Raw genomic sequence first — 13,356 nt, forward strand, 5'->3', positions numbered from 1 at the left:
GGGGCTGGAGTGACAGCCTGAGCAGCGGGGGGTGCTGGAATGGCACCTGCTGGTAGCTGTAGGTCGCTGTCCCCACCTCTGTGTCTCTAGGTCTTGCTCCCTGGCTCTGGCCTCTAGTCTCTGTTCCCCTGTCCCTCCCCCCCCAATCTCCCTCACTCATGCCCCCTGAGGCCCTGTTCCCTCTTGTCCCCACTGGGCAGGGCTCCTGCCCCCGGTTGCCCTGCTGGGCTGGGGGAGGGTTGGGGTGTGGGTTCCCAGCATAGCTGGGTCCTTAAGTTTCCCAGAAAGTCATCTTCCCCCCCCTCCCCCCAGCGCACACATTGTTCCACTGTCTGGCTGTTTTTTCCTGTCCAGGACCCTCCAAGGCCAGGCCAGGGCTGACTGGCAGTGACTACTGCCCTGCCCTCTGCAGGTGGGGAAACTGAGTCATGGGGGGTATATTAAGGGGATAGAATTCCTTGTGTGTCTGCTTGCTCCCCCAGCCTAGCTTGGGACTTGGAGGTGGGGGACAAGGGGGGGGGATGTCCCACCTTAGGGCAGCAGGGCCTCCCCGCCTCCCGTCTTTACAGAGATGGACTCGGAGGCCCCACTGACAGCTCCCCAGGGGCTGTGTGTTCACCCTCTGCTGCAGGCGTGGCATCTACATCTGACCCTTCCTCATGGCCTTGTGCACAGAGTCCCTGGTCCCCCAGGGTGCTCTCCACAGGACCTGCATCACCTAAGCCACCGTGACTTTCCTTTCCGCGGCCCTGGTTCCACCTGCTTCAGTACAGAGGGAACCCCAGGCCTGGTGGCACTTCACACCCGTCTGCACCTAGTCCTCCTCCAGGATGGTGTCCGACCGCGGGGCTAGGGCCCAGACTCCCTCTGTCTACAACCCGACGCGGCTCCGCTCGCTCCCCGCATTGCCCGACCCACGAAGGAGCCTGGCCCAGGAGACATGGTCCCCAAGGGGTTGAGGTTGAGGTCACAGGAGCCCAGCGCCTCCCTGCCCCCACCCCTTTCCTGGAAGCCCTAAGCTGTGTCACCACTAGCAGGTGTCAGCTGCCCCGCCCCTCTTCCCTCCGCCTTAAAGGGGTCCCTCTCCCGAGGCCTCCCAGGGTCATAGCTCCGCCGTGTGACCGCACCCGCGAGGCCTCAGAAGCCAAGGAGCAGGACGTGGGGATCCGGGTTCTAAGCCTCCCCTTCTGGCGTGGTGTGGCCTCCTCGACTCTTGGCCGCAGTTTTCCCCGCCTGGGCAGTGGGGACTGGCGCCCAAGCGGGCCTCCAGGGGACTGTCGGACTCGGGAAGGGGCCGGAGCCGCACCCCGGAGGGGCCACTTCAAGGCACATGGGTTTCGAGGACCACTCCCGGCCCCACCCCACGATGACTTGCCACATCCTCCTGTTGCTTCTCGCTTCCTCCGTCCTGGGGGACCCGGACTCCGTGGGCAGGTGAGAAAGGCGGGTGGCGGCGGGGACAGGGCAGGAAGAAGACCGCGAGGAGCGTGCGCCCCCTTCAGGCCACTGCTTCCCGCGTCGGTGGAATGATGATGATCTGTAAGCGCGCCTCTGCGGTCGCAGAGTTCTGGGTGTCCCGACTCCACCGAGACCCCTTTCTCGAGAGGATTCTGTTTGAACCCGGCCTTCTCCCCTGCTCCCTCCCCAGGCAGCCCCGGCACCGCAGGCGCCTCTGTTCCCTGGGCACATGCCAGACCCACCGCCTCCCAGAGATGATATACTGGCTCCGCTCCGCCTCCATCAAGGAGCACTCAGGGAAGGCCGGCCGCGAGCCCCAGGACCCTCACAGCTACGGGCGCCGCCGCCGGCGCGAGGCCAGGGTCCTGCTCCGTCTCCAGGACCCTGGCCTGAAGAAAAGAGGCCAGCGCAGTGCCCAGCTTCCTGGGTGACGTCGGGCACGTCCCTGGCCCTCCCCTGGCCTCAGCTTACCCATCTGTGTATTGGGGCCACGACCCCAAGTTTCTTTCCCCCTAACTCCATCTCCTGGGCTCACTCAAAAACTGTCTCCCCCCGCTGTGATCTGGGCTGGACCCAGGGGCACACCGGGACCCAGCATGTACAAAGAATACTAACGTCCAGAGCCTAATAAAACGAGTTTCCTGTTTCAGACTCCGCTTGTCTGTGCCCATTCCGGCCTCCCAATCTGAGCCCAGTCTCTAACATATTCTTCCCCTTTATCCATGCACCTTTTCCCACACGGAAGTCCCCCTGACTGTCTAACTTGAATCCAATCCGCTGTAGCTTCTCCTTCGCACCACTCAGTCCGTGCAGCTTGCATTTTCCGTGGGCGGTTTTGGTGGGCTGACCCAACCCCCAAGCAGCCCTCCCTCCTCGGGATGGTAGAACTTTGATTCGCTCTGGCTCGATACCCACGCGCGTGACTTCATGTGTACCCAAAGGTGGGCTGTGGGTTCCAAGCCGAGCCTCGTTTTGCAGAGAGGAAGGAGAGTGAGACAAAGCGGAGCGGGAAGCCCAAGAACCTGGGGTTCGGAGGAGAGGAGCAGCTTAGAACCCAGGAAGCCAATGGTGGAGAAATCCGGCGGAGCAGAAAAAGACTGAGGGCTCGGGATCGAACGGAGGGAGAGGATTGGACGCCGGGATTCGAGGGGGCGGGGATAGAACGCAGAGGGCTGGAAGGGGGCGGGGATAAAACCAGAGACTCGAATACCCGGCAAGGCACGCGCGAGGCAGAAATCCGGGTGCCTGGATGTTGGATAATCGGGGGCGACCAGGAGCTCCGGAGGCGGGGCGACCAGGAGCTCCGGAGGCCCGACGACCAAGTCGCGGACTCGTCGCCCTGGGATTGGACATATGCAAGTGGGAGCCTTGGGTCTGGCGCTCTAAATCGAGGGTGGGGGGTGTGCTCGGGCTTGGTCTCCAGGATTGGATCGGCGGACCTCTGACTCGGCGTGGTAAGTATTGGAGGGGCTCGAGCTCCCGCGGGGCCGGGAGGCCTGTGTCTTGGGTTGGGCGTGCGGGTCTCTCCATCACTTGTCCTCGAAGCTCGCATCGGCTCACAGCCTCAGCATCCCTGGCTGTGAGGCATGCGCAGTAGGGTGCTCCCTCCCCCATCCCCTCCAGCCCCCGGTGCGGGGGAGGGGACGCTGGGCCACCCTAGAGCGGACGAATTTATAGACGTTACCCCCCTGCTCCTCCCCCGCCACTCCTCACCCACCCCATCCCCCCACTCCATCCCCCTGTCGCCCTGGAAATGGGGCGGACGGTGCCAACGTCCGGCAGGTGTTCATTTCAAATGGGTCTCGGACTAATGTTTTTCCCTAGACCCCGCAACTCAGCCCTGGACCTGTTTCCCGCCCCCAACCCTGAATGTTGAAAGTCCTTCATGGGGAGGGGCGCACTGCCTTGCACCTCGTTCTCAGCAGAACCGCAAAAGGAATTAACGCGAGTTGTCCCTCCTGCCTCTCTATGCGTTCACAGAGGTCCCCAACTGACGTCCCTCCAGCACCGGAGGTGTCTGGCCAAGTCCTTCAAGACCCCTCAGGTGATTAGGGAAGGGTGAGCTGCCGTCCTATATTCCTGGGTCTGTAGGAGGAGGGGGTTGGGGGCCCGACTCCCGGGTCTGAGGCTGGGGACCCGGAGAATGACCCTCTGTCCACCTCCCAGGGCTCTAGGGTGACATGGCTGAAGCGCACCAGGCCGTGGGCTTCCGACCCTCGATGACCTCGGATGGGGCCGAAGTGGAGCTCAGTGCCCCCGTGTTGCAGGAGATCTACCTCTCCGGACTGCGCTCCTGGAAAAGGCACCTCTCCCGTTTCTGGGTGAGGAGAGCCACGACTTGGTTTCCTTCCAGGAATCCAGTTAGGTGCTTCAGGGGTGCCCGAGGCCCACTCCGGCGTGTGGGTGATTCCTTCATGGGATCCTATCACCCCCTCCTGGGAATTTTGCTGTCGACTTTCAGAACCCCTTAAATAGCCGTTTCTGGGTTCTCCGAGGCTCACTTGGGAACCCTCAACCTCACCTACTGGGAACCTCTATTCACCTCTTAACACCACTTCCTGGACCACTTCCCTTTTTCCTCACACCCCCCAAACCCAGCTTCCACCCAGTTTCTAGAATTCAGACCCCATACCCCATGGTGCTCCCCTCCCCCTTTCGTCTCTAGGTTCTAAACTGGGTGCTCATTTCAGAACACTGTGACCCGATCAAGATCTTGGTCAGCCCGCACCCCAATCCTGAAGGGCCCTTCTTCCCCCAGCCCATGCCCCTGGGTCTGGGGGCCGCCTCCTTGCCCTCACTTCTGAATCCCCAATCCCCCTCTCCGGTATGCAGTGCACCTTCCCTATGGTTCCGAGATGTGAACCTCCAAATGTCTATATCCACACTTCTCCATCACTATAGACCCTGCTGTCCCAGTCTGGGCTCGTTGCCCTTGCTCTAGAATGCCCAGGCCCAACATCTAACCAGAGCCCACGCCTGCCCCCAGGGTCACCAGTTCTAGAACTATGGCCCTGCGTACATCCAGAGTCTCCCTGTCTGTGAGCACAAATCTTGAACACTTGTGGGGTTGGCCAAGCCTGACTTTGAATCCTGGCTCTGCCACTTACCAGCTGCATGGCCTTGGGCAAGTGCGCCTCTCTGAGCCTCAGTTTCCCCACATGTCAAACGGGGGTGATGATAACACCTCCCTCACAGGACAGTCGCGAGGATTAAGTGAATTCTTCTTACATGTAAGCACTGAGCGAACCGCCTGGCCCATGTCAAGTGCAGAGTGTTAGCTTTTGATAATATTGTTCTTGATTCATTAACCAGGTATCTATGGAGCATTTATTAAGGGCCTGCCACTGTTTGGGACACTGGGGACATGGCAGGGAGCAAGACGGAATCCTGCCCTTGTGGAACTCTTGATTCAGTAGGAGGAGAAGGCAATAAGGGGACACATAAGCAGATGTGGAGTATGTCAGATCACGTGACATGTGCTATGGGCGAACAGTAAGGCCCGCCGGGTGGAAAGAGGGAGGCTGGGGGTGTTGTCACTAAATAAGGGGGTGGCCCGGGCCCCGGAGGATCTCCTGAAGCTGAGACGTTTGAACAGGCTGGATTGAACCTCTATAACCTTATGAGTTATTAAAATAGAGAGATATCTGTTCCCGTGGATAAATAGCCACTACCCCAGACCCCCAAAGAGTTTCTGTCTGGTTTCTTTTTTTTTAAGATTTTATTTTCAAGTAATCTCTACACTGGACATGGGACTCGAACCCACAACTCTGAGATCAAGAGTCACACACTCTACTGACTGAGCCAGCCAGGTGCCCCCCGCCTCCAAAGAGCAGGGGAACCCCCTGGGCCTCAGGCTAATCCATCAATTAAAACATTACCATGTGGCCATTAGCCTGTGGTTAAATACATAAATACACATATACATACACACACATAAGTGTGTGTATTAAAAATTAAGATATAGTTTCAGAAAAAATGCACAGTTTTAAAATATACCGTCCTTGAATTTTGACAATGCCCGTGTAACCAACTTCCTATCAAGACAGCCTGGCCTGGACCGTTCTAGAATGTTCCTTTGAGTCCTTTTCCGGTGCACGCCCCCCCCACTCAAGGCAGCCACTGTTCTGATTTCTATGCTTGTAGGTGGATTTTGACTAGTGCTGCATTGTTGACTATTTTGACCCCTAGTTTTGAGTCCCCCCCTCCAGACCCTCTCATTAGTGTAAATTGGTAATTGTAATAATGATCATTCTTGCCTTTCTATCACATAGCCACCTCTCTCCCTGTTGGACACCTGATGCTCTTATGTCTTCCTCTTCCGTTGTGGACCCCACGGGCCACCGCGAAGTCTCGTAGCTCCTGGAACATGGTCCCAGGGTGAGGGCTGTGCCCTCAGCAACCACAGGGCTGAAATTCCATAATTTCTTCATTTATAAAACAGTATCCCTGACAGTCCCTCCCTCAAGAGATTGTTGCAACCATTAGTGGTTTTAGCAGAGGGCCTGACTCACAGAAGGGACCCGTCCAACATCGCTGTTTTATGATCCTGGTGGTTCCACAGGTGCTGTGTGCCCTCCGGCATGTTCTTAACTTCTCTGGGCTTTTGCTCCCTCATTTCTAAAATCATGTTAGGTAATATTTAGTGTATCCTGGTCTCTACACTCACTCACTTTAAATGTATTGCGTGTGAACGACTCTTGATCTTGGGGTCCTGAGTCGGACCCCCACGTTGGGTGTAGAGATTATGCAAAACTAAAATCTTTTAAAAATAAAAATAAACCTATTGCTCACCTGATCCTCCTTATAGCCTTCTAAGGTAGACCTATTATTAGTCCCACTTTACAGATGAAGGAACAGAGGCCCAGAGAAGGGCTTTTTCACTTTCCCAAGGTCACGTAGCTGCTAAGAGGCAGAGTTAGAATTAGTCTGGCTGTGGAGCCCACGCTCATGCCTGCCCTCCCGGGCGGGACTTATGCCATGGGGCTGTCGTGGGTTACGTGCAGTGGGTCATCTGGGCCAAGCAAGTGGCACAGCATCCATGGGGGTCATTCATCAGCAGGTCAGAGGGATTCCTGAGTTGGTCTCCAAATGCATACAAGATGTGGCACCTTGCAGTGCATCCTGTTGCATTAGGGTCCTGAGGCATCTGGATGATTTGAGGCGTTGACATTGGACCCTCTGTGGCTTTGGACAAGTTCTTCCAACCTCTTCTCTTCTCTGTTTTCTTCACCCGTGCGATGGGCATAATGGTATTTACTGCTACCTTACTGAGCAACAGGGCAATGAGATGATTTATTGATGCGCCTGGTCCTTGGGAAGTGCTCTGGAGAGTTTCCTGTTACTACAAAGCCCCTGTTCTACGACAATCCAGAGCACCAGATAAAGGAGCCAACAGCTTCTCTTAAAAAGAAATCATAAACAACGGAAGCACCACGTTTGCCTGTAAGCTTTTCTGGCCAAACCAAAGATCGTGAAGTGAATAAATCCCCAACAAGAAGCAGAGTAGCAATAGAAAGGGTCATTGTAATCATGTTTATTGAGCGCCTACTGTGTGCCTGGCTCTGAGCTATGCAATTCGCCCTCTTCCCAGCCCCCTTGGCTTTATTTTTCTCCATAGTCCCTATTGCCAACTGTCACACTACCCTAAATCCTTTTGGGTAGCTATTGTCTCTGTCCCCCAGGAGAGCAGGACTCTTGCTGTCCTCTTGTCACTGCTGTAGGACTGCAATCAGCATTTGTGGAAGGACATTTTCTCATCCCACCCTCGTGACAGCCCTATGAGCCCTGTACTGGGATTGTTCCCATTCTACAGATGAGGAAACTGAGACAGGGGAAGCCACTTGTTTGCGGTCACTTAGCTTGTTAGTGACAAAGCAGGGATTTTAAGCCCAGGGCTCCAGAGCCCAAGTTCTAAACCATGATCTCTGAGGCTTTCCTGTTGGTTAAATGTGGGGAAAAAGAGAGAACGCGGTTTCTTGAGCCCTGCTGCCGATACCCCCACTAACAGTAGCTCTCATCGTGCTGTGTGACCTTGAACCTAAGTGTTCTTTTGTAAAATGAGATCACCTAAGTACCCACCTCACAGGGCTGTTGGGGGGATTTTAAGAGCTCATCCTTGTAGAAGGTGCTTGGTCGTGAGACTTGGTTAAGTGTTAGTTATCTCCATGGCACTTCCCTGGGAGTCTGGTTAGTAGCCCAGGACTTTCATTCATTCCATGGCCATGTAGTTCTAGAAGGCCTACCGAGCTCCAGACCCTGCTGTATATGGGGGATCATTTTGCCTGAGAGTAAGCTCCTCCAGAGAACCCTCCCTGACTCCTTCAATTTGAGCAACCCGCCTCTGCAGGGCTCCTGTGCCTTGCTTTATGTCCGTTAGCACTCGCTTCATTCCTGACTCACCTCCCTGAGGGCAGGACCCAGATCTGTCTGGTCCCCACTGGGTCTTGAACACCCAGCTTGGGGTTCAGCACACACTGGGTACTCTGTCAATATCTAAGAGTTGTGCTCAGAGGAGGGATAATTGATTGAATGGGTGCCCTTTCCTCCCCACAGAATGACTTTCTCACTGGTGTGTTCCCCGCCAGCCCCCTCAGCTGGCTCTTCCTCTTCAGTGCAATCCAGCTCGCCTGGTTCCTCCAGCTGGATCCTTCTCTAGGACTGATGGAAAAGATCAAAGAGTTGCTGCCGGACTGGTGAGCTCCCCCACCTGAGCTGAGTAACCTCCCTAATGCCTCTTCCTCCACCCAGTGAGTTTCTCTATCAGTGTGGCATGCCTGCTAAAGAAAAGTAACCTCAAAATAAATAAATAAACAAACAAATAAATAAAAAAGAAAAGTAACCTCTGGGATTCACTTTGGGTCAGATTAATAAAGGTACAGCACGAGTAAAATGGAGGTGATTTCCTCCCTTTCTTGCTAAGAGGGACATTGACAAGCTAGAAAATGTCCAGATATGGTTACATATGCACTGACAAAAGTAGGAGCTCTGCTGGGCCCCAGTTGTGTAGTCTTAGGCAAGAGACTTCACCATTCTCTTGTCAGTCTTCATTTATAAAATGTAGGTAATAATAATTGCTTCCCAGGGTGGTTGGGAGAATGAAACAAAAGCATGCACATGGAAGGGCACCCAGCTGGCTCAGTAGGTGGAGCATGCGACGCTTGATCTCAGGGTCATGAGTGCGAGCCCCACGTTGAGCATGGAGCCTACTTAAGTAAATAAATAAATAAAATCCTTTTTAAAAAAGCATGCATGTGATCCATTCAATACAGGGCCAGGAGGTTACTAAATGAGAGTGGTTGTATTATCATAATTGTCATTTTGGAGAAAGTTTTGGAAGCCAGGTGCAGGTGAAGTGACAGGTTCTAATGGTTCTAATTCTCGGCTTAGTCCTCCTGGGAAAGAAGGTTCAGGTTTTGTACAGATAGTCCCAAAGGACAGACCCAGCATCAGAGATAGGAATTTCCAGGAAGGCTAGATTTATCCAGTGTAGCGAGGGGAAGTAACTCCCCCCAAGTCCTCCAGGTGGGCCTTGCTCACACACCTGATTGCCACTTTGCAAACATGTTGATCTACGGTAGTTTTCGATCAGCGGATCAACGTTTTCTTAAACCTGAGTGTGTATTGGAACCACCTGGGAGGCTTGTTAAAACACTGATGGCGGGGCCCCACCCCAAGAGATTCTGTTTTAGTAGCTGTGGGTGGGGCCTGGGAATTTGCATTTCCAACCAGCTTCCAGGCCCTTCGGATGCTGCTGGGCCAAGGGCCACACTTTGAGAACCACTGCTTTAGAGTATAATTTGATTGCTGGGAGAGAGAAGTGTGTCCCTTCTTCTTCTTCTTCTTTTTTTTTAAAGATTTTATTTATTTATTTGAGAGAGAGAGAGCATGTGAGGGGAGAAGGAGCAGAGGGAGAGGGAGGAGCAGACTCCCCACTGAGCAGGGAGCCTGACATGGGACTTGATCCCAGGACCCTGGGATCATGACCTGAACTGAAGGCAGACGCTTAACCAACTGAACCACCCAGGTGCCCCAAGTGTGTGTCCCTTAAAAAAACAAAAACAAAAAAACCAGCTCCCACTTATTTTTTTTTTTTAAGATTTTATTTATTTATTTGAGACAGAGAGAATGAGAGACAGAGAGCATGAGAGGGAGGAGGGTCAGAGGGAGAAGCAGACTCCCCGCCGAGCAGGGAGCCCGATGCGGGACTCGATCCTGGGACTCCAGGATCATGGCCTGAGCCGAAGGCAGTCGCCTAACCAACTGAGCCACCCAGGCGCCCCCCAGCTCCCACTTATTAAGTACCTATCAATTTCCATGGGAAGTGATTTTAGGAGCTTTGCTGTCCTCACGAACCCGGGGGAGGAGGGGTGGCATAGAGAGAGGATCCATGCCTACTTTACAAACGAGGAAATGGGATTTCCATGACTGACTCCCATTCTAGAAGATATGCCCCCAGTCAAAAGACCAGGGTCAGAGAACGATCGGAAGAGCAGGGGCTGGGTGGGGCCGGAGGGGAGGGGCGTTCTGCGGCTGGGAGACCCAGGCCCGTTTTCTCGTTCACTCCCAGGGGTGGACAGCACCACAGGCTTCGGGGAATCCTGGCGGCAGCGCTGTTTGCGTCGTGTCTGTGGGGGGCCCTGATCTTCACGCTTCACGTGGCCCTGAGGCTGCTTCTGTCCTACCATGGCTGGCTCCTTGAACCCCACGGAGCCATGTCCTCCCCCACCAAGACCTGGCTGGTATGTGAGGGGCAGAGCCCTCCCTGCTCAGGCCCTCCGGGGACCCACTTCTCTGTCTCCTTGTCTCTGGTCTCTGCCCCCACCTTTCTGGGACCCTGTCCACCTCTCTCTGGTCTCTATTCCTCCTCCTGGGGTTCTGTCCCCACTTCCTCTGGGTCTCTACCCCATTCTCTCTGTAGGTTGCCACATCACCCCCGACCCTGGTCCGCGACCCCAGTGAGGGGTGTAACGACCCACTAATTCCCGCTTCCCTCCAGGCCCTGGTCCGCATCTTCTCCGGCCGCAAAACGATGCTCTTCAGTTACCAGCGCTCCCTGCCACGCCAGCCCGTGCCCTCCGTGCAGGACACCGTGCGCAAGGTGGGCCTGCCTGGGACCTCCACCGGGGGCGGGGGGCGGCGGCCGGGGGCGTGACCTACCCTCTTCTCCTTGCCCCTCAGTACCTGGAATCTGTCCGGCCCATCCTCTCCGACGAGGACTTCGACTGGACGTCAGTCCTCGCGCAGGAATTCCTGAGGCTGCAGGCGTCGCTGCTGCAGTGGTACCTGCAGCTCAAGTCCTGGTTGGCGTCCAATTACGTGAGTCCCACACCCGGATCCGCAAGGTTCTGAGGCTCCTTCCTAACCTGTGGGTCTAGGCCACGCCCCACGCCCCGCCCGCGCCCCGCCCCGCGCCCCCGCCCCGCCCCCTGGCCCTGCGGCGCGCGATTTTTGAGCCCCGCCCCATGCTCTATATTCTGAGCCCCGCCCCCACGCTCCCCTGGTTTAAACCCAGCCCCAGATGCTCCGACTTGCTGCTCCTACTCTCCAATATTCTGAGCCCCATCGTCATGTGCCTACATATTGAGCCTCCCCACCCCATGCTCCGACATTCTGAGCCTGACTTCAATACTCTAAGCCCCGCCTCCAGGGCCTGCCCACATCCACAGCCCCGCCCCCAGCCCCCCAGGATTGCAACCGCAATTCCAGGACTTATCCAACATTTCAGCCCTCCCCTGGCGGGAGGCAAAAAACATTTTGAGCCTCCGCCCCCAGAGTTGTTCTTGTTTTACCCCCTCCTTCTGCGCGAGGGCACCTCCCCCCAAATGGGCTTCTGAGTTGAGGAGCTAGGCCTTTGGTAGTACTCTGACTCAGTTTCTTGGGAAACTGAGGCACAGAACAAGACGGCAGTTCACCCAAATCAGGGCTTACAGGCCTTTTATTATGTAGGAAGTTATAAATAGCTGGCGGGCAGCGTGGGATGAGATGAGGTGCAGGTAGCAATAAAGACACATAGGGTGGTGTGAGTGTCTGGGGGGGTGGGACGGTCTGACTGGATGAGAGGATTAGGTTTCCAGGAGGAGAATTTCTTAGGGCTGAGCCCTGAGGGTTGGACAGAACTTGAACCTGTCAGGTTGGTAGGAGGGAGAAGGCTGAGCAGAGGTGAGGAAATAAGGAGGTTGTAGGGCATGTTTTGGGAACAAGGAGGGCTTTCCTCTGGCTGGAACAAAGGATTGAAGGGTGATCCTCTGGGAGGTGATGGTGGAGTGGTGGGGAGAGGCCTTAACTCCAGCTGAGGACCTTGGACTTTTTCTAGGGGGTGCCAAGGAGCCATGGGAGGATTCTGAACAGGGGAGGGTCAGGATCAGCTCTGCCGTCGGGGAAAGACTGGAGGGGAGACACCGGAGGCTGGGAGGCTGGAGAGGATATTAGGGTGAGGACGTGGGGGAGAGGAGGAGGCCTGACAGGGGGATGAGGCAGGGTCAAGGCAGGAGGGTGGGGCTGGGACTGCCAAGCTGGGGGTGGGGAGATGGTGAGGATGGCACCCACGAGCCTCACCTGGTGTGGGAGGGACTGCAGGGCTCTCTCTGAGATGGGGAGAAGGGGAGCAGCTTTGGGGTGAAGGCACTGAGCTCCATGGGGGTTCCTGGGGGGGGTGCAGAGGAGATGCCCTGGGGCAGCCGGATCCCTGAGTGAGGGCTCAGGAAAGAGGCCTGGGTGACAGCAAACGGGACCTTCAGCTGCAGAAACATTGGACTTGGAAGGGAAGAGGATCTGGGACAGAGAGCCCCAAGGGGCAGCAACATGGAAAGGTCAGTCAGACAAGCTCCGTGGAGGGGACTGAGTTGTGTTTGGAGGGGTAGGAGGGGAGCCAGGCCTTAATTTTTACATTTTTTTTTCCTTCAAGCTGTTGGGCCAGATTCTGTGCCAAAACATATGCTCATGCATGCTCGGACACACACACACACACACACACACAATGTATTTATTTCATTGTACCTGTAAGGCTGTACCCCATTATCTTAAGTACAACAAAGGAAAAAAAAACAAAAACGAAGGCCAACTAAAGTCTGACACTGCTGTCTTATCACAGACTTTTTAATCTATATTTTTAATTTGTTATATAAACTTTATATGTTCTATGTAATTTTAAATTGTATAATATATAGTATGATTGGATATTTTATAACTTATAGAAATATATTTAATATACCATGTAAAATATATGTAACATATAGATACACATAATTTTTATTGTGGCAAAATGGACATAATATAAAATTTACCATTTTAACCATTTTTAAGTATGCAATTCGGTGGTATTAAGTACATCTGCAATGTCGTGGAACCGTCACGACAATCTGTTTCTAGAACTTTTCATCCCAAACAGAAACTCTGTACCAATGAGGGAACACATCCCCATTCCCACTTCCCCAAAGTACCAGGTAACCTCTAGTCTACTTACTACCTCTAGCAATTGACCGATTTTAGATTTTTCGTATAAGTAGAATCATGTACGATTTGTCCTTTTGTGCCGGATTCATTTCACCAGGTATGATGCTTTCAGGGTGCAGCCATGTTATAGTGCACATCAGATTTTCATTCCTTTTATTTATTTTCATTTAAGATTTTTATTTATTTGAGAGAGAGAGTACAAGTGGGTGGGAGGGTCAGAGGGAGAGGGAGAAGCAGACTCACTATTTTTTTTTAAAGATTTTATTTATTTATTTATTTGACAGAGAGAGACAGAGCGAGAGAGGGAACACAAGCAGGGGGAGTGGGAGAGGGAGAAGCAGGCCCCCCGCTGAGCAGGGAGCCCGATGCGGGGCTCGATCCCAGGACCCTGGGGTCATGACCTGAGCCAAAGGCAGACGCTTAACGACTGAGCCACCCAGGCGCCCC

The 13,356-nt window shown here is 54.4% G+C and overlaps 2 protein-coding genes across 2 annotated transcripts in view; both read left to right on the plus strand.

Annotated features, from left to right (window-relative positions):
- Positions 1-62: 62 nt before the first annotated feature.
- ADM5 (adrenomedullin 5 (putative)) lies at positions 63-2,107 on the plus strand. Its single transcript, XM_034987135.1, is given in 4 exon segments — positions 63-1,434; positions 1,649-1,733; positions 1,736-1,906; positions 1,908-2,107. Coding segments are annotated over 4 exon segments (525 nt in total). The 5' UTR covers positions 63-1,330; the 3' UTR covers positions 2,073-2,107.
- A 683-nt stretch (positions 2,108-2,790) lies between these two features.
- CPT1C (carnitine palmitoyltransferase 1C) overlaps positions 2,791-13,356 on the plus strand; it is a 20,153-nt gene continuing 9,587 nt past the window's right edge. The window contains exons 1-7 of the mRNA XM_034986981.1: positions 2,791-2,912; positions 3,439-3,502; positions 3,625-3,779; positions 8,011-8,150; positions 10,025-10,196; positions 10,454-10,555; positions 10,636-10,773. Coding sequence (XP_034842872.1) covers positions 3,639-3,779; positions 8,011-8,150; positions 10,025-10,196; positions 10,454-10,555; positions 10,636-10,773 — 693 coding nt within the window. The 5' untranslated portion in view covers positions 2,791-2,912; positions 3,439-3,502; positions 3,625-3,638. The remainder of the gene's footprint in view (positions 2,913-3,438; positions 3,503-3,624; positions 3,780-8,010; positions 8,151-10,024; positions 10,197-10,453; positions 10,556-10,635; positions 10,774-13,356) is intronic.

This window comes from Mirounga leonina, unplaced genomic scaffold (genome assembly GCF_011800145.1).
Source record: "Mirounga leonina isolate KUSES-001 unplaced genomic scaffold, KU_Mleo_1.0 Mir_376, whole genome shotgun sequence".
Classification (NCBI taxonomy): domain Eukaryota; kingdom Metazoa; phylum Chordata; class Mammalia; order Carnivora; family Phocidae; genus Mirounga; species Mirounga leonina.